Source organism: Mustela lutreola, chromosome 2 (assembly GCF_030435805.1).
Source record: "Mustela lutreola isolate mMusLut2 chromosome 2, mMusLut2.pri, whole genome shotgun sequence".
Lineage (NCBI taxonomy): Eukaryota > Metazoa > Chordata > Mammalia > Carnivora > Mustelidae > Mustela > Mustela lutreola.
In genome coordinates, this window is record NC_081291.1 from 30,414,398 (window position 1) to 30,435,684 (window position 21,287).

Consider the following 21,287-nt stretch of genomic DNA (forward strand, 5'->3'; position numbering starts at 1 on the left):
TTCTTTCCCCCTCCCTTCTTCCCTCCCCCTCTGCTCCTCCCTCTGCTTGTGCACACATACACTCTCCTTCGCTTTCTCAAAAAAAAAAAAGTGATGTTGAAGAATATTTAATAACCAGAAAAAATGAAGCTATTTTTGTACATGTACTTTTCACACATTTGAGAAACAGGAAAATGTTGGGGGTACCTGAGAATCCGCCTTCAGTTTATCCATCACATAGGGTTGTTGTGAAAATCAGTGGACTCATTCACATAAACTCCTTAGCCTAATATTTGGCACATGATAAATGTGACCTATAATAATGTCAGTGATAGCAATGATTGGAGATTGCAATGAATAAAGACTAGAAGTCTACACATCGAAATATTAACATTGTTTATATCTGCACAATAGAATGAACTTTGATTTCGATTGTTCTTTTTTTTTCCCAGTGTGCCTGAGTATTTTTTGAATTTCTGCAATAACAGTGGAAAACATCTCAGTGCAACAAGTGTAGTCACTTTGGCATTACAAGCACCAGTATTTTTTATTAATAGATGTAGGGACTTCATTGTTCCAGTGGAATTGGTGGGGGAAGAAACAATTGCCCACAGATATTTATGGCTGAAGTTTCACCAAGACAAATAGCATGCTCTAACCATTGTCAGTGGGAAAATTCATTGTATTTGTAGGGCATCTGTATTAGCAGTGGTGGCCAAATAGCTTTATTAATGTTCTGGGGTGTGATTTGGGTTAATTACTGTCATAGTTTTATTAGACTTTGACATGACTTTTTTTTCCCAGGAAGTAAAATTCGAGGATATTCAAGATTGGCATTAACTGTCTTGTTGCTGATGCATTTCTAATATGGACAACTAAAATCAACAGCTATAAAACTGCTGTGTCACAGGAGAGCAAGGATTTCCTAATACAGACACAGATTTCCCAATACAGAAAGCCTCCATTGGGCAAAAAAAAAAAAAAAAAAAGCATCCTTTGTTTTGTTTTGTTTTGTTTTGTTTAAGATTTTATTTATTTATTTGACAGAGAGAGAGATCACAAGTAGGCAGAGAGAGAGAGAAAGAGAGAGAAGCAGGCTCCCAGCTGAGCAGAAAGCCTGATGCAGGATACTATCCCAGGACCCTGAGATCATGACCTGAGCTGAAGGCAGCGGCTTAACCCACTGAGCCACCCAGGCGTCCTTTGTTTTTGTTTTTTAAGATTTTATTTATTTGTTCGTTTATATTAAAGAGAGAGATGAAGGGAAAGAGGGAGAATCCCAAGTAGACTCCATGCTGGGTGCAGAGCCCAACGTGGGGCTCGATCCCACCACCAGAGCCAAAACCAGGAGTCAGACTGGGCCACCTGGGTGCCCCTAGAAAGCCTCCTGTGATTTGACTTGCCTTTGGACATGTGTTCATTTACTTGCCTAGAGAAGCATTTAAGGCCAGAAGGTTCTAGAGAAGGGATGGTTTGCATTTGCTTCTCCTATTACTGTTAGAACCTTTTTTTCTTTTTCTTTTTTAAAGCTTTTTGGTAGTAAGCCACTTTGACTCATTAGCCATTCTTTGTGTTAAGTTTTCCCTGTTCAAATTACTGATGAGGCTCCTGTCTCCTAACTGGACCCTGACCAAAGAGAAGGGACAAGAGAAAAGCCACCTGTGAAACAAATTAATTGCCACTGAACTGCCAACTCATGACCAACACTCTGTATTCTTCAACATGCTTAATAACTGATTTTATTTTAGTATGGATTACATCAGACAGCCCATAATCAGGTGCTGGCTATGCCCATCAGCATTACTGCATTGAGTACGAAATAAGTAAATACCCTTTATGCCTCCATAACATGAAGGCATTTATCCACTGAGCAAGAGATTTATCCGGCAGTGTCGGCGTGCTTGGCACTGGAGGAGATGCTAAAAAAAGGAATGGGCCTCCAGCCTGGCCTTGCAGGCTTGTCAGGGAGACGGGCCCGGGGTGTGTGTGAGAAGTTAACCAACAATGCAATAAGTTTGCAAGGCAGCATACAGTCCCATTAGCATTTGTATTGCTTCATATTTCCAGACTAAGTAATGTTGCAGAACACCAGTATTCTGTTCTGTATCACCCGCTCACATTTCTAAGCGCATGGGCGTTCATTTGTCTTTTCAATTGTTTTCCATTTTCCCTACATACTCAATACTTGCTGGTAAGAATTTCAAAGGCTGCAAATTGGTAGGTCCTCCGTAATCAATGAAAATAGTTTATTACACCAGATCTTTGAAATGGTGTCTGAATATGCACACTTTGGGACTTGAGGCGTTATCTCTTTTACTGTATAAATTACTGGAAGCCAGCTGTGCAGGATGAAGCAGGAGTGCTTTGTGGAATGTCAATGGTTTGGAGATTGTGGGGCTCCATGGGAGGTGGTTCAAGTTTTGGAATCTCCATGTAGGCAAGACTCATGGAGCCAGATCGAGAGTCTGGTGTCTCTTTATACATGTGCCCTGTACAGAATAGTCCTGAAGATGTTCTCGTCTCAGCATTGTTCTAGGGAGTCCCTCGGGTGGAACCGTGTGCCATTCTCTGGGGGATTCATGCAAAGACGTTAGATCCCATTTAGAAGCAATACCTTGGTGTCTGGAGCTCTGAAGCTGGTGAAGGTAGTGCTCTGGAATGTGCTAGCCCAGCCTTTGCTAGCACATACTTTGAGAAGCAGTGATCCTGGAAATGGGCTGACCTCCGTCAAGTCCTGGGAAATGCTCTGTAATCTAGATATCCTGCTCTTAGACACTGACAGTACCGGTTAGCATAACAAAGGCTTGCTGACAAGTCCTAAAATAAAAGGAACCTGTCATTTTCTAACAAGGTATTCTGAAATTTTGTCTACGGTCGATCCTTTCTCCCTTTAAATATGGATTGTCCCACCAAAATACTGATTTCTCTATACTAATTAGGGAATCTGGCTGTTGTATTTGAATAGCTGTCATCAAAGCCTTTATCCACCTGTGTGTGTGTGTGTGTGTGAGAGAGAGAGAGAGAGAGAGAGAGAGAACACCTGTATGGCTTTTTTAAAAAGTTTGTTGGTGTCTCCTGCCATCCCTAAGAATTTAGAAGGTCTGGATAAAGGGTCATGGGGCCTGGAAGGGGAACCATGCATTTGAAGTATAGGAATTATGATTCAGGCAGTGGCTTAGATTGTGCCAGAAAGCCCATGGCCTTCAGTTGGAGCCCTACCATTTTCTAACTTTGACAAACCACTTGTCTTAAAGCCTTAGTTGCCAAATGTGTTACAGGAGCATGATTACTTGTTCTTACCTCGTGGGTTTGCTGTGGGCAACGTGAAAAAATGAACATCCAAGTGCGCGGTATAGTACATGCACATTTTCCCCTCACTGTTATTAATTTGAGAGCGCATAGGTGGTGGCCAGCCTGTGGATTGGTCCTCTGCAGAGCGTGCCTGACTGTGCTAGAGGCACAGGAAATTTTGAACAAGGTTTGCAGAGGTGCTGCTGGCCAAGTGGAAGAGACCCTGCCTGATACCTGGTTAAGCCAGAAGCATTGCCATGCCCCTTATGTGTGTGTGTGCATTCATGTCTGCAAGGAGGGGTCCTTGAGGAATGCAAACAAAACCCAGCCACTCACACAGAGGCTGCTGGAGGAGCTGGGCATCACGTGTCTGCTTTCTCACCCCTGTGCTGTGGTGTTCCTCCAGCTTCACTCAGTGCAAAGCACCTGCCCTTCAGTGCAGAGCAAGTCCCTTGGAATCCGATCCCGGTGTAGAGAATCACGAGCCTCACAATTCACAGGATAAAAACCGTAATTCTTATCTTTGAGTGAATTCCAGTCTGCACCTGTTTGGGAAAAGAGCTGCCTAGGCTTAGCTTAGCAACACACTTATTTGTTTTCCAAGTGCAGGTCAGGGTGAGGCGGGGCTTGTGAGGGTCCCTGGAGATGTGCATTTAGTGGCATTTTCTGTCCTCATCCAGGTCCCCATGGGAGGAAGAGGGGATTCAAGAAAAATGGTATAGGAATGAGGCCTCTGGTTTTACAGCCTCTCAACAGTGTGTGAGAAAGACAGGAACCCATTGGAAGCTGTTGGCGTCATTGGCCCTGTGTTGTCTTTGCTAAAATGCTTGCTTTAAGATAGGCGTATATGAATTAATTTGTTTATCATGTGAATTGATACAGATAGATCAGTCTTTGAATGCAGTATTTTCTCAAAAGGCAAATAAATTTTTTTCTGGTTCTAAAAATTACCATGTTGTCTAAATTTCAAACAGCACAAGGGCAGGGCCCATTAAGGAGAAAGGAAAACTGGAATGCCCTTGATCCCACCCTCCGAAGAGAACTACCAATGTTTGTTCTGTCTGCAGTCAGGAGTTTTAACTTTTTTTTTTTTTTAATGATTTATTCATTTATTTGAGAGAGATAGTGAGCTAGAGAGAGACCACAAGTTGGGAGGAGAGGCAGAGGGAGAAGCAGACTCCCCACTGAGCAGAGAGCCCAACTCTAGGCTCAATCCAAGGACCCTGAGCTAAAGGCAGATGTTTAACTGACTGAGCCACCCAGGTGTCCCAGCAGTCAGGAGTTTTAAAAGCATTTATAAATATGTGTCGAAACTCTACTATACAGTGGTTTTGACCCTAGTAGTGTGTCATAGCCATGTCTTGATATTGGTAAATACAGATTTTCCTTGTCCTGTTTTAACCACTTTATATTGTTATACTGAACGGTGATGTCATAATTTAACTGTGAGCTATTAATAGATTTTTTTTTTAAGTTTCCAATTTTCCCTATAATAAGCAATATCAAAGTGTTACAGTCACTTGTCTGTGCCCTTACCCACCTGTACAAGTTTTTTTCCTTATATAAATTCTTAGAAGTCGATTTGCTAGGTCGATAAGTATGCCCAACTATTAATTTTGGAAGGCTGTCACAGAGGATAACTACTCAAAACAAGTATGCCAGTACCTACTTGACAACTTTCTCAACAACCTGGGGGCATTTTTGATGCGGACATCATTATTTTAACATACAAATCTTTTGTGCTATTATTTAATCTCATTCCTCCTTCTATCTGTAGTAGCCTCACGACTTCACCCACTTCAACTGTTGAAAGCATTTAAGAAAGTCAGTAGGAAACAACAGAAAAAATGTTGACCTCTAAAGATTGTTTGGAAGCTATTTTTAAAAAGTAACCAATTTTTTAATCCAAAATAAATACAGCAATTTATACTCTTGGGCTCGTAGTAGTAGCTATAGCCTTGCTAAAATGGGATCCAGCTAAAAGCTTTAGCTGTACAGAGGCACAGTCAAAGCTAATAGATTTTCAAGCCATCAGGAAAATATAGATTCCCAGGCCACGAACACGTTTGTCTCTTCTCTTATCATTCTGCCTCCCGCCTTTTCTGTACCCCAGTGGCCTGACTTTCAACCAGACAGAATTTTAATCTCCTGTTGGTTTCATGGGAGGTGGTATACAGAGGATCTCAAATTCATAAACTTCCTATAGGTTTATCTTCCCAACACTAATGCAAATGACTAAAAATCACAAATGAAAATTTTTTCCTCTCCCTCAGGAGATAAAAAAGGATGTTTATTGCTGACACAGACTTCCAACTAAAATGGTATTCCTTAGTTATACCAACAGATTTTCTGGGGGGTTGGGTGTATAAGCAGGTGGGTTACTGCTCTGTGAAAAATGATTGATCATGGAGGAAAGCCTCGGAAACTCATGTTTGCTCTTCACTGACAGCTAAGCCTGGAGAAGAGAATTCATATGTCCCTTACACATGTGCTTGAAGTATTATTAATTTCTCTTTATTATGGAAGAATTTCAACTTAGATTATAGAATGTGACTGTACCAAGCACCATACTGATTGATCCAAGTCACATTCTCATAGTGGGAGAGAATGTTAAGTAGAAGGGTTATTACAAAAATCAGTTTATTACTATAATGTTTGTAATTAGCCAATGTTGGTGTATATTGTAAGCAACTTTTCCAAATGTATTTTATCTCTTCTATACGGTGGTACAGTGATGATAGTATTTGAGGGTGCTTGTTCCATAAGCGGATTTAGAGCATCAGTTCTCATGACAGCCATAATAGGTTATAAAAGCTGTGTTTACTTTGAGGTTGAGAGAGTGGAATTACATTGAGGTTAAATGACTTGCCCAAAGTCAGCCTGATAGCCAGAACTGAAACATGAGGATTTACCTAACTCTCAGACACCTTGCACTTGACCATGATGCTCTGCTGACTCCCCTGGTCCTGGGACAAGGAGTTAGTCTGTCATAGTAAGGGCCATGCCTTTTGGTGCCATTTGAATACAGTTCAAATTCAGTGTCTTAGCTGTGCTGCCTGCTTCCCCAAGACGTTGTTCCCCACCCTTAGCTGCTTTATTGGCTGAAAACCTTCCCATAAACTCCATCAAATTGGTCATGGTTTATATGACAGAAGGAGACATCATTTTCCACTAAAATAGTAAATGTTAGATAAATAAATCACGATGTATTCATATGGTCGTATTCTCTATAGTAATAAAAAAGAACAAAACTATTGCTACATGGGACATGGATGAATCCCACTGATATTGCAATGAGTAAAAACAGGTGAAACAAAAGATGAAAATGGGAGGTTGCCAGCTGGTGGGGGGGATCATAAGGGAGTGTGCTGGGATGATGGAAATGTTTGTCTTCATCTGCACTGAGATGCCGTAGGTGTATACGTCTGTGGAAAGTCCTGCAGCTATACACCTAAGATGTGTATACTTTATTGTTTTATGTTGTATCTCAATTTAAAATCCAGATAAAAAGTAAATCACAGCAAACATTTCAACTGGGGCCTCAGTGTCCATGAGAGGGCCATTTTAATCTAAGGACATTTGCATCTTAGAATTAATGCTTCATGAAACCTCTTATTAAAGCATGCCATACATTTTACAAAGGTTTTATCCAGAATTATATGGAAGTCTGAGAACTAAAAGGGCACGCTCCCCATCAGCTGACAAACCACTTTATGTAGCTCATCCGCTATAATCTTCGACCAACAGATAGTTCTGCGCCTCGTGAAGCGAGCAGTGTTGGACTGCACAGATTTACCATTGCAAAGGAACTCTCACATTTCCTGGTGCACTGTTAGCCTTTTTGAATTACTTTTACAGTGATACTCGGGTCTGAATAGCACAACACCTGCCAAAAGCTGTTCCTAGATTATAGGAGATTTTCCTGTGACGTTTATAGATGGACACGGTTCATTTCCTGTGCGCTAAAACGTGGGCAGATTTTGTGCCGTTATTGGAAACCTCTCCGCTCTGTAGTTGGGACTCTTCATAACAACCATCAATCGGTCAGCCATTCCCCAAAGATTTTTTTGAAGTCTTAAGGTGGGTGAGGCACTGGCTTCCTGTTACACCCCTTCAAACAAAATAAAGCTCAAAGTCTGGTTGACACAGTACTAATACTGAAATACTCATGTTACTGTTGCATAGCTCATAGGCTTTGAGAACATTATAGACAGAAAAACTTCATAGTCTTGGGTTTCATTTGCTTTTGTTCATCTAATAGATATGTGTGTAGCCCCATTCATCCTACTCCAATTGTTGGCCCTTGTTTGGAGTTTTGTGAATATTTGCTGATTTGATTTTATTTGTTTTAAGTAGGCTCTGCACCCAACATGAGGCTTGAACTCATGACCCTGAGATCAACATTCACAGCCTCTACTGACTGAGCCAGGCAGATGCCCCAATATTTGTTGATTTTTATATATTTGTTGATTTTATAATTAATGAACAGGCAGGTGGTTGGTTGATTGGCTAGTTGAGCACTGATAATTTAACAAAAATATTTACTATTCAAAACTCATCAAATGCTTCATATATATGCCTGGCACTGTGCTAAGTATTTTATGTGGATTATATAATTTTACTTTCTTAACAGCCCTTTGAGGGATATATGTATGGTTAGTATCTCCACTGCATAGAATGAGGACCCTGAGGCTTAGGGAAGTGAGGTAATATATTTACCTGAATCCAGGAATGGGCAAACTTTCTCTAGAAAGTTAGATAGTAAGTATTTTTTGGCTTTGCCAGTCAATTCTTACTGTAGCCAGAAAGTAACCACAGACAATATGTAAACCAATGGGCTTAGATGTGTTCCAGTAAAACTTTATTTACCAAAACAGTTAGTGGGTACAATCTTCTCAAGACCATAGTTTGCTGACCCCTGTCACGCCTCATCAGTGATGGAACTTTGACTTGAACCAAGGCAACGTGACTTTAAAGACCATGTATTTAACCAATTAGGAACTAACCAATTGGGGGGGGGGGGCTTATTTTAGCAGTCTTCATTAATAATTATTTTATTCTATTTACTTGTTTGTTTGCTTTGCTTTTTTCTTTCCTTCCAAAGTCTTCTGTTATCAACCGTACTACTTTTCAGTTGTGAGTTTGGGAGGAAATAAAACCAAAGCTCCCCTCATGGTAATAGTCCCCTGGTCTGTATGCTGTGGAATGTGATGGCTGTTGTCATTCACATCCTTCCGTTCTCCACCTGCAGGCCCGCCCCTGGAGGTGGGAATCATTGTCCCCTTGCCAAGAGGCATGAAATCATGGACCTCAGGTCACACACCCAATGCACAGCCAGGACTGGCATCAGATTCTTTGGACATAAATCCCAGATTTCATGGCTAAAATTTTCTCTTATCTTTTTCCCCCCTCTCCTTTTTCTTTTCCCCTTTTGCCTCTTTTATAGCTACCTGTTGTTCTTTCTGGAAAGCAAACATTTCTTAGTTTTTGCTCTTTGCCAACATGCAGTTGGATGGAGCTGGGAATAGAAAATCAAATTAAATAAAGGATCCCTGCCTTCAGGAAGCTGTCAGCCCCATTGGGGAAATAGGTATTTAAGCAGGTCGTGCTGTCATAGAGGATGCCTTACAGGTGGCACTTGGTGATACTGGAGCAGATGAAGACCTGTGACTTGGTTAAACTTTGAGGACCTCCCCCCACCCCACCCCACCCAGTCTGGATTTCCTCAGTGGACCAACCAACTGGCCTGCCCTCTGAGCTCTGGGTAGTGACAGGCAGAGACTGGTGCTAGGGAGGAGCAAGAGATGGATATTTGGGATGGGTCAGTTTGGTCGGGGTGGTGGAGGAGAGCCTCTTGCAGCTGAGATCTGAAGAGGGAGAATCCACCCTGCTAGGATCAGATGGAGGAACATTCTAGACAGAGGGGTCAGGACTCCGGCCAAAGTGAAAGGACCCAAGAGTATCTGAGGAAGAAGAAGGAGGGAAGCCGGCAGAGCTGGACTGTAGTGAACCATGGGAATCATGGCAGTGCGAATCTGCAGAGGGCCTTGGCCCACATCCTGGAGAACCGCTAAGCAGGCATGTGTTGTGATTAGATTTAGCTTTTGAAGGATCATGCGAAGCCAGGGGTTCTCACTGTCAGAGTCACCAAGGGAACTCTCAAACATCCAGATGCCCAGATCCCATCTCCGGTTGATCAGAACTTTATTTCGTCATTGCTATTGTTTGTTTTTCTTGTTCTTTTAAAGCTGATTAAAGGTGATTTCCAGTGCTTGGAGGGTACAATAGAGAAAACAGGGAAGCCAGTTAAGTGCTGGAGGTTGTTTATGCTCAGTAATGGTGGACTGGGCAGCAGAATGGAGGAGCTGAAGAGAACAGGTGTATGAATTCGGATTTGAGGTTTGCTTAGGAGGGAGAATCTTCTGGACTCTCTCATATAATCATACATGGGTATGGAAAGAAAATAATCCCTGGGTTGGATGGAAATTGATTCCTGGTCTACTAAGTGGAAAGATGTTACCATGTTACTGAAATGAAAGGTGGGGTGGGGGTGGGGAGTTTGTGCCTGCCTGGGTTGAGCTTGGAACCCTGATACTAGTGGTCTGTCTGTAACCAGAAGTAATTGTACTTGTGTCTTTATGTGTGTCTGTGTATGCCTGGCTGGGTACCAGAAGGGCATGCCTGCCTCTTTGGGGAAAGAGTGGCTATGCCTAGTTTTATAGAATCCTGGGTGTTTTGGGCACTGTGCTGACCATTCATTTAATCCTCTTGAACAACACTGTGGAGTTAGGGGGCAATAATCACTTTTGCACAGATGAGGAAACTGAGGCATAGTGAGATTGTAGTTAACTTTCACATAATCACCAGCTGTCAAGTGGAAGAGCAGGATTTTGAACCTTGTTCTATGAACCTGATTTTTAAAATTCCACTTAACCCCTATGCTAGTCTTATATAGGCAAGTTTCCAATGAGTTCATCACAGGAGATGCATGCTCATTGTTTTCTAAGAAGTGACTTATGCTCAGGTCATTATCAATGACAGTTTTCACAAGATAAGCCTCTTCCTGGTTAAATATTACCTGTATCTACCCTACTGGGGCCATTTTTTTCAAGTGAGCTTCTGGAGGAATTGGAAGATCCTGAGCACTGTTGCCTAAATAAGTAGACTACATGCTCTATGAAGAAATCATATTGTTTTCTCAAAGGAGAGAAAGTTGGCCCAGTGAGACAATGATTGCTGGGAACAAACTTTCTGGTTTTCCATTTTGTTCTGCTACAAATAACACGTTCTATCAATCAAGGCCTGCTGGGAAAGATTTTGTCTTTCCTCATTGCAATTTAATTTTATCCTCTGTTGAACTCAGGTGCATTTCAGTACAAAGCTGAAGTGCTCGGTTAGCATTAATCTGTGTCCTCCTGGAGATGGGGCTGGCCCTCCTGTAAACTATCATGTACTTGAAAGGAATTCTCCTAATTTGTAGGTTTGAAAACATTTGTACACGTAAATAATTTTTTGTACCCCCCCAAAACACTGCTTAAGTAAGGCTCTTAAATCAGATACTCCAACTTTAATGATAGTATCCTGAAAACAATTTTCACAGGTTTGTTGGTAAGATGACATGGGACGTTTAGATGAGTTAATGGACTGATTTCAAGGGCAGAGATGGCATAAAGTCCCACTTACCATATCGGGCACCAAACCCTTCATATAAATGTGTGGTTTGAAATAGGCAATGCCCTGTGAGTTGTTAGTTGGAAAAAGTGGATTGATACTTAATCAATCCTCAGAGACTACACTATGGGAGTAGTTATCAGGGCTCTAAAGGAGGCACAGAGTAGAAATGCCCCTTCCGAAAGCAAAAGGAAAGGTGTGGAGTGTATAATTAGTCTACACTTAGCTTCGTTGTTGTGAATCAGAAACAGTAGCTGCTTACACCAGTGCATTTTGCTGTGCCCCTTGCCCGGGGCATCTTTCTTTGAGAAAGCTTTGGGTTTGCTGCTGCAATTTATTTGTTTCCTGTGTTTGTTCAAACATAAAAGCAACTGAAAACGCTTTGTCCCGGAATTGATTATGGATGGCTGTTTGCTCAATTTGGGGTTTGCTCGCCATTTTTGCCAAATTTTCCAGGTTGGAACTTGGATTTTAAACATACTGCTTCCCCTCAAACTCTAAAAGCTATGATGTAACATAGTATTCAGGTCTGTGAGAAGCAAGAGCCCGTTTGGAGGGGCGGGGGCTACCTTGAAGAGCTGATGCAGCCATGGAAGGAAAATGGTAGCTTGTGGATTTTTTTTAGGGAGGCCAATGCCCTCGTCTTCCTGTGGGAATGAGCACTAGACTGGCAGATCTGTGAGGAGGAGGTCTGTGATTTGTTTAGTGCCATATCCCAGCCCCCAGTTCTTGGCATGGGGTTATACTGCTGTGTAATGGATGACCATGAGCTTAGCAGCTGAAACCACACACGTTTACCATCTCATAGTTTCTGTGGGCCCCCTGCTTCATGGTTTCTCACCAGGCCGCAATCAAATTATCAGCCAATGTTGAGGTCTCTTCTGAAAGTTCAGCTGGGGAAGGATTCACTTCTTCAAGAGCTCTTTGACTGAGGGCCTCAGTGTCCCTCTGGCTGTTGGCCAGGGACCACCTTCAGTCTCTCACCATATGGGCTTCTTAGCATGGCGGTTGACTTCACCAAAGTGTGCAAGCCAAGTAAACAATAGTGAAAATCTGCTAGCAAGATGGAGATTAGAATCTCTTCTAACCTAATCATCGAAGGGGTGTCTCTTTGGCTTGGCTACATTCTACCTGTTAAAAGGAAGCCTCAAGGATGCGTAGAAAAGGGAACCCTCCTACACTGTGGGCAAGAATGCAAGCTGGTGCAGCCACTCTGGAAAAGAGCATGGAGGGTCCTCAAAAAGTTGAAAATAGAGCTACCCTACGACCCAGCAATTGCATACTGGGTGTTTATCCTAAAGATAGAAATGTAGTGCTCCAAAGGGGCACATGCCCGAATGTTTATATCAGCAATGTCCACAATAGCGAAACTATGGAAGAGCCTAGATGTCCATCTTATGGATGAATGGATAAAGACGATGTGGTGTATATATACAAAATACTATGGAGCCGTCAAAAGATACGAAATCCTGCCATTTGCAATAACGTGGATGGAACTAGAGGGTATTATGCTAAGTGAAATATGTCAATCAGAGAAAGACAATTATCATATCATCTCTCTGATATGAGGAGTTTCAGAGGCAGGGTGGAGGTTATGGGGGGTAAGGAGGGAAAAAATGAAACAAGACGGTATTGGGAGGGAGACAAACCATAAGACACTCTTAATCTCAGGAAACAAACTGCGGGTTGCTAGGGGGTGGGGGTAGGGATAGGGTAGCTGGGTGATGGACACTGGAGTGGGTATGTACTAAGGTGAGCATTGTGAAGTGTGTAAGACTGATGACTCACAGACCTGTACCCCTGAAGCAAATAATACATTATATGTTATAAATAATAAAAAAATAAAAGGAAGCCACTAGATCCAGCTTGCCTCAAAGGGAGGAGATTACTCAGGGGCCTAAAAACCTGGAGTTGGGGGCCATCTTAGTGACAACCCACCACAGCAGGCAGTTGGCACACGGAACATAGTTATTGAATGAATGAGTATAAGACCTGGGTTCTTTCCATTTAGGCCAAGGGCATCCTTCCATTTTCCCCATCACATCTTTATAGAACTATAAGATGAGCAAGGTCATTTTAATATTTTATATGTAATACCTACATGATATTTACAGAGTCTTCCCCCATCCCTCATACTGCTCTCTGGATGTTTCATTTATTTCCAATGTAGATGACCCTACCTACCTCTAAGGAAGAATGTTTTCAAGAAAAGAATCCATCTGGTGACCCCTTTGATCCAATATGCCTCATCTTTCATATTTTTCTTGCTGCACACATGGTAGGGATTTAAAGCAGTCACCACACAGTGCTTTCTGGATTCAGAGTCTTGTAAGTGGAGCACCCTGAGCAGCTTTCTGCTTCTGGGGAATAAGAAAGCAAGGGTGAGAGTTCACATGTAATGTGTTTTGGTTGAAGCCATTTGCTCCCTGTGGAAGCAGTCCGCTCAAGACTTTGATATTTTGGGGGTTTTTCAGTGCATGGCAGGATTATCAACAAGAGAAAGGCCAAGTTGTCCCGCACTGCCGCACTGAATTGAGAGAAACTTGCGTGCAAGTCACTGAACCTGAAATAAGCTTCTCTTGCCCCAGGCTTCCCCAGATTGCGTGCTTTTTTTTTTTTTTTCTTTAAATTCAAAAATCATAACAATATCTGTGTGAAATGGTTTGCACTCTAGCCTAAGACTCCCAGTCCTACTTTGCTAGGTTGGTATTTCTTTTTTGCCTCTTCCCAGTTCAAGAGCAATCTTTACTTTGAGAAGTCTGGCAGGGGTGGGACAGGCAGGTTCTGGGTCTCTGTCTGTAAGTACTGTAAAGGCTTCCCCACTACCTTCTTGGCTCTGAAACACAATGCATTAAAAAGACAAAGAAGGACAAAAATCACCATGTGGAAGTTCATTTGTCAGGTGCCCCAGCCTGCCCGTTTTCTTTCTCTCTCTCTCCTGCCTTGACTTTGAAATTGAGTTTTTCAGTGAGTCCAAAGCCAGAGGAGATGGCATTGTCTACTCAGTCCAGGACAGTTTGATCCTCATGAAAAGGAGAAATTGCCTGTATTGACAATAGGCAAGGCTTCTGGCTGGCAAGATCCGCGGTAGTGCAGATTTGCTACTGGGCCTCGCTGTCCCCCTGCTGGGTTGGTTTTCCCAGTAATAGATTCCTCCGAGCCAAGTCTGACAATTAAGTGGTAAATACTCTGGTGGGTAGGAGTGGTGGGGGCAGAGGGATAGAGAAGGTCAGTTTAAGAAGACCAAGAGCATTACATTCATTTCCTCCATGGCCTTCTCTGGCCATGCATCTCAGTTTCCCAGAGATGAATAACTCGAGAATGGACTGGTTTCCACTAATATTATGAATTAACAGTAAGTAAGCTGTGTCAATGCTCCAGCTCAATTGGGAAGAGGAGGAGAGTGAAGTCTATTAACATTTATAATTGTGTTGCCTTTTCATATTAATCCCTTCCCATGGCTGAGGAATTAGGATTTTTCTCATCTGTTGATGGAAACCCGTCCCAAGAGGGTTTCCCGTTAAGTACCAGAAGATTGATGATGATACGGGGCCATACCCTTTCTCCCTACCCCCGCACTCCCCAACACACGCAAGAGCTCTTGCCTCTCTTGTGAGATGCATCTGTGATATTCTACATATCTATGAGATTAGGCTTTAAGTAGGATTCTGGAAACCTATTACTCAAGTTGAACCAAGCCCCCTGGCCAGGAGTCCACCCTTGGTGACTTGCGTTTAGCTGACTGGAGAGACTAAAATCCCTCCTTCCATGAAAGGCCCTATAGCTTCACAGAGCTCCTTTTCCCTCTGCCATGCCCCATTCTGGATTGGGTGTTTGATTTCTCTCTGACTTTATTCCATGTACTTAGAGGTACCAAATGCACCAAGACCTTTTGTAATCCCATGAGAACGTCAGGAAACAACAGAAAACATCAGTAGGATGTCAGAAGAGAAAAAAAGAAATTTCTCCCATTGGAAATGGAGGCTGTAGGCTGTACATGAAGAAAAGCAGTGTTTGTGAGTATGGACTTTCCTTATGGGAACTCAGGAGAAAAACGATGTTCTCATTGTGGATCAGGTGTTAGTTAGTGGTGTGAAGCTATGCTTGTGTCCTTGAACATAGACACATTACTGGTCAGTGTTTAATTTATTAAGAAAGAAATCTGGTCTGTGTTCTGTCTCTGGGTCACGCCTAGTCGAAATGCAGTTTGTGACCGTAGCCAAGTTATGAATGGTTTGAGCCAGGAAGCTCTTGATGGCATCTTGAACCAAAATGTGGTGAGTGCAGGTCAGAATGAAAGAAGGTGAGGCATCCTTGCTACATGGCTCTTTAGGTAGGTAGGAGCCGTGGGAAGAAGAGGAGAATCAGATCTGAAATCAGATCTCCTGAGAAGTGCCTGCCCTTGTCCTGATCAGAGGACACAGTTACCCACTAAGCTTCAGAGGGGATGGATCATCGCCTCTGCAGTTCAGGAAGGCCATGTGGGGACTCTGGTCCTGCTGTTCATTACTTTCCTTTGCAGGCATGGTTTAATGGTGTAGCCATTCACTCCCAGCAGGCATAAATCCTTTTTCCCACAAGAGGATATTGGCTGGATGTTACGTTTATAGGACTAAAGAAGCAGCTGGCGATGTCGGATTCAAGGCAAGTAGGTTGTCTTGGCCATCCTAGTTAGCAGATGGCCAGGACTTGATAGATGGAAGATTATCAGGATCCAAGTCAAGGGCCAAATGGCACGGTGGACTGGAAAAGTAGATGGAGGCAGATATCTGAATGCAGGCGCATACAGTCTGCTGGAGCCTCTCTGCTTCCATTTCATCTTGCATCTGGCAGGAGAGACCACAGGTCCTCCTAAGGGCCTGGATTCCAGACACAGCTCTAGACATGATGGATAATGCAGTTATGAAACTGATAGTTGGTTCAGTCCTTAACATGGTCTATTTTTTGGGAAGAGAATGTTATGAAGATTAGATTTCATCAGGCATTCCTATGAATCTGGCCTTTTGCCCAAAGCTACGTGTCACAGTTTCCTGTATTGCTAATGTCTCTGTGTAGTTTGTTATATCTAAAGACAACTTAAAGGCTTTAATTCAGAGCCCTCTGTCACGGGCATGCTGTCCTTTTGAAGATGACTAATGCCAGGAAAGCTGCTCCGAAATGAAAGGGCCAGGAGCTAAGTTTTGCTGTGATAGCACAGACCGCGGGGGGAAGGGAGGGGGTTCCCATTTCTTCGAGGCCATTTTAAGCTCATTTGTGCAATTGCCACCTTCTCAGTATTACTGTGTAACTCCTTTGATCTCAAAGTGGAAGGTGGCAAATTTCAAGAGCCAGGAAAGCTCCTCGTGTGGGTTTAAAAGGAGCAGCATATTATGAAACTGAGTGGATGTCAAATAATAAAACATAAATTTGGATCTTTTGAAACGTGAGCTCAAGTAGGTATTACGTTTAGAGCCGAGTACATTGAGAAGTTCAGGGATGAAATTGCTGTTGTTTGACATTCATTGAAATGTGACTGTTTGGGTCAGGTTGTTGCCCAGTCACCTCCATCCCTCTTGAATGCTGCATTTGGATTCAGCAGGACACTCCAACTTTGCACATGTTATCCTCAGGATGGCATTGCGAAATCATGTTCCCATTTTACAGGTGAGGACACTGAAGCTGTAAGGTGCGTCTCTGACTCAGAATTTCATTTTTCCCCCACCCTTTGGCCCTCTCTACTCTGGATGGAGACCAGAATGTAAATACGGGTTGTGCTCAAATAGCCTTCTTCACTGTTGGCATATTTCAAAGCTGTCCAAATTGCTTAGCTTATGTTCATGATTTTTTTTTTTTAAGTGCCAAATTGATTGAAACAGTAAATGGAAGGGATTTATCAGTGAGGGTTGTGCCTTTACTGGAACAAACCCACTTATTAGCATGCTATTTGGATTCCCACCCTGAGTTTTGGAACCAAGACACAGACTGGAGAGTAAGCTCAGTATTATTAGTGAGTTACTTGGACCAGCCAATAATCTCTGTTATTTTCTTCCCTTCTCCTGATACATCTTCTCAATCCCGGCCATGGAAACTAGCCATAGGGGTTGTGGAGGTGAATGGGCTTTGTAGAAGGTGTTTTCATGTATGGACTTGCTTAGAGTCTGGGGTCAGGCCCTTAAGCTTTAATGAGACTGGACCTGAGGAATTAGATATGGAGATACTGTAGCCAGAGGTGGTCAGAAAGTAAACCTGGATTAGTTTGCCTGGTTGTTTTCCTCTCACATGTTATTGGTGGGCATAAGTCATGGGAGGTTAGGAACATTTTCTTTGAGTTTTCTCATCATTAAATAAGACTGAATACATTAAAGGGTCCCCCTGATTAGAAAACATCCACAATTGGGATTGGAAATTAAAGTATCTGTGAAATACTTCCATGGTAGAGGAGGAGTAACATGGTTTTTGCAAAACACATTATTAATTGGGTTGATGGCAAATGCTGTGTCTTGGTATGTGGACTCTCACTGAGAAACTGTTATGACAAATCATAAGCAAAAATCATTGGCATCATAATCTGTCCCCAGTCTTCCACTTCTACACATTCTAGAAACTCTACAGGTAAACTTTATGCTGTAACAAATGATCCAAATTAGTTAACACAACAATTACTGCTTTATGACTGTAGGTTCGATGGCCAGTTCTTCTGATTGGGACCAGTTTGGGTGGTCTCTGCAAACTTGGGGTAGTTCTTCTGAGGCGGGTGAGTCTGGAATGACCTCAGCTCAGACTGCCTGTCTGTTCCATGTCATCTCCCCCTCCATGAGGCTCGCCTGGGATTCTCAGGGTGGTCTCAGAATTTCAAAGAGTAGCAAGAGAGGATAAACCTCTGGTAGGCAGGCCTTTGTAAGTTCCTCCCTACATCATGTTTGCTAATGTCCCACTGGCCAAAGCAAGTCATGTGGTCAAACCCAGTTTCAAAGAGGGGAGACACTGATCTACATTCTTGATGGGAAGAGTGGCTGAGTCAAATCGAAGAGGTACGTGTGATGTGGAGGGCGGGAGTTTGTGGCCCTTTTGCCATTTCCCACAGATGTGAGAGTAACTACAGGTGGTTGAACTGGCCTAAACTTCTATGCCTGACTGAATCTGGAGAAGGAAGACCACGTTTTTATCTCTGACTTCAGTGTGATATGGGATATTTCTCTCAGCTCTTACTTTATTCTTTCACTTTGGAAACTTGGCCACATTGACTGGTAGACTCACTTATCTTGCATTCTTAAGTTGTGATTCCATTTTTGACCATGTTTATAAAATGTTGGCAAGTATTTGCTATGGTAAATATGAATGTTTCATTTTGGTGTATTTTTTGTGATTATTTGCCTTTGAGGAATGTTTAGTGCTCCTCCAGTACATTAAAGCCCTGCCTAGGACTTTCTGTCAGGCAATTTGGAGGTACGCCAAGGCCAGCTCCCAGAATTCCACCTTGGCTATCTGACACATACACAGTTCCTAGTCACTTACCCTTTTTAAAGTACCTGTGGTGTTCACGACATAGTACCAAATTCCACCTCACTTTATTAGTCTGTAAACCTAACACCATACATAATGTGTCTATGTATGTTTATTCAAACCTGTGTTGGAATTTAGTCATAACTCAGGGCTCCAGACATTAGTAGGTAATCGCTGTGACCTCATAGAACACGTAACCCGAATTTCTCAACCTCAACTTCTGCCCCATTGACACCTTGGGCCAGATAATTTCTTGCCATGGGGGGCTATTCTGAACATTATGAAATTTTTAGCAGCAGCCCTGCCTCTATCCTTGTGATGCTAGTAGCCCCTCCCCCTTCAACCCTACTTATGACAGCCAACAATGTCTACAGTCATGGCCTGATGTCCTGTGGGTGGAGGTGGAGAGTGGGAGATAGGTAAAATCCATCTGCAGTTGAGAACCACTACTCTGACTTGGAGATGCTGAAGCAAAAAAGAGAAAGAAATGCATGAAGTGTGGGTATTGTCGGAGAACAAACTAGGAGCAGAACCCAATGGACCATTTGTACGGGGCAGAAGGAATATGGAAAATTTTTAGTTACCTTCAAATTTTCACCTAAGATGGCCTAAATTAACTAGGAGATATCAAGTTGGGTCTTGCTATGTGCTGAAAGGTTCACCTATATCTCAACTTCATTATGTTAAAAATGGATTAAGTAGAAATACTACTCCTGAAAAAAAAAAAAAAAAGTCAGGAGATATGCTGACCACAGAGAATGGATTTTGCGAAACTATTTGGGAAGAGTCAGTCATCCACAAAAGTAGAGAAAATTATATCAAGACCCACTCGATACGCATCATTTAAGGTCATAAATGATGGAATGAGTGTCAGTCTCCCTGCATCTATGCCTTGCTTGCTTCCTGTATGGCTCTCCACTCCTGGATTATTTCGGACTAAAATCTAGATATCATTCCATTTCATTTGTAAATATTTCAATAATGTGTCTGAAAGAAAGTACCTCAATACCAAAATTACAATATGCTGGTGGAACTGTAGCCTTATGGAAGGGGCACAGATGAGAATTTGTGCTGAGTAATATTAGCAAATTAGGGAAAGAATAGGTAAGAGGCTTGACTTCTGGGGGAATTAAAAACCCCAGGGAGAAATGATGTTGGGAGACACTGTCTCTTCAGGCTCCCCTCCTGTCGTGTCCTCCCCTCTCTTGCTTTGACTCTTAGAGATTTCTCTTTTAGTATGAGGTAAAGCACAGGAGACTGGGAGCCTTAGAAAGAAGAGGAGGCTGGCAGGGCACAGATCCATTTTCTAAGAAGGAGAGGAAAAAAAACACATCACAAGAAGGTATTGAAATATTCAGTCAATGATGGATTACTCTTTGATGACTTTCAATGACTTTAGCAGATCCGGGTGTACTTTTAATAAAACAAAAGCAAAAGAAAAGTCTTACAGTTGCTTTTTAAGATTTTACTAGGACTGTGGTATTTCTCTCCCGTTCTGATATATTCTGAGAAGTTTCTTTCTTTTGATTTAGACTTCCTCCCTTGATTTCATGATGTCATAAATCTTTTGTGTTTGGTGAGAGCCGTGGTCTATGTAAGACCTACACAGCCCGCTAGATAACATCTATTTCCACCCCCCCTTCTCTTTGCAAGATTAAACTGAGGCTGTTGTGTCTGATGCCAGAACAGATTTAACCAATCATGTTTCCTTTACATGTAGGTCAGTCCAAGGGACAATTCCGCACTGGATCCTATTATCCATGGGTTGAAGGGCGTCGTACATCATGGTAAGTAAGCCACGTACGCTTCTTTTTACTGGGATGTGAACAGCTAAGGTCTTTACCTAAAGGAATGGGGTTATCTTGTAGAGGACAGAGGGTGACACCCATTCTTCACCCACTGATGTTGAAGGGCATGAGAGCCATTATTTGATGGGTAAAGAGCACGCCCATTTATTACCTGCAAAGGGATCTGGGTTAACAGTAAGCAATTTGTTTCTCTTCAGGTACCACTTTGAATGCATATGTTATTAATCAAAGCACCCAAAGAGCCACCATTGGTATGCGCCGAACCTGCCACTGTCTCATGTCTCCCTTAAAAATATTCTTCTTTCGTGTATCTTTGCATTAATAAATTTCTTGATTTGCCTCTCAGATTTCAGGGGGAAAAAATTTAAGTAGCTGCGACAAGTCATTAAACTTGGCTGCATGTGAGCTAGCATCACCAGCTCCTAGCATGGGAAAAGCTAGGCCGTGTTCTGTGTAGCAGGCATCGTATCCCCAGGCATAAAACTGGAAGATAAAGTAAGATAAATGGGTTCTGTCTTTCCCAACTGGTTTTTATTGGAGGAATTTCCCTGCTACTTTATTATTGGTGACGCTTCATTACCTATGACATCAGGATCCTCTGATTTCAAAAGTACCCTTGTCGCAGGGATGTGTGGAGTCTTAGAGGTAATGTAATGATTTGCGAAGTTTTAATCATCTAATTAGAATTCCAAAGACATTGACAGAAATAGCATTAGTAACCATAATAAATCTCCCCTTCATCTCCACAGCTGTGATAAAACATCTTCACACCTTTCTGGGGGGATTGTCTTTCCACATTAGCCGACTCGGCAGAGCTTCCCAGACCTCTTCCCCCATTTCTCTCAGGGAAGCTAAAACCAGTTGTCAGCGTGCAGTGGAAGTGAGTAGGATTTGGGATGTAATTGTCCCGGTCTTAGAACCATTCAGTCGTGCAGCAGGTAACAGTAATACAGTGAGTAAAAGTAGGAAGGTGATGTGGCCAAAGACACCCACCTAGAGCTTTTCATGGGTGGCAAGTTTCCACGGCTTCCTCTCAGTTTCAGTTTGTGTCTCGAA

The 21,287-nt window shown here is 42.5% G+C and overlaps 1 protein-coding gene across 5 annotated transcripts in view; it reads left to right on the forward strand.

The window, feature by feature from the left end:
- The window catches only part of PTPRG (protein tyrosine phosphatase receptor type G), a 703,069-nt gene that overhangs the window by 518,613 nt on the left and 163,169 nt on the right, over positions 1-21,287 (forward strand). For all 5 annotated transcript variants that reach the window (XM_059161377.1, XM_059161376.1, XM_059161378.1 and 2 more), the window contains one exon: positions 20,144-20,210. In XM_059161377.1, coding sequence (XP_059017360.1) covers positions 20,144-20,210 — 67 coding nt within the window. The remainder of the gene's footprint in view (positions 1-20,143; positions 20,211-21,287) is intronic.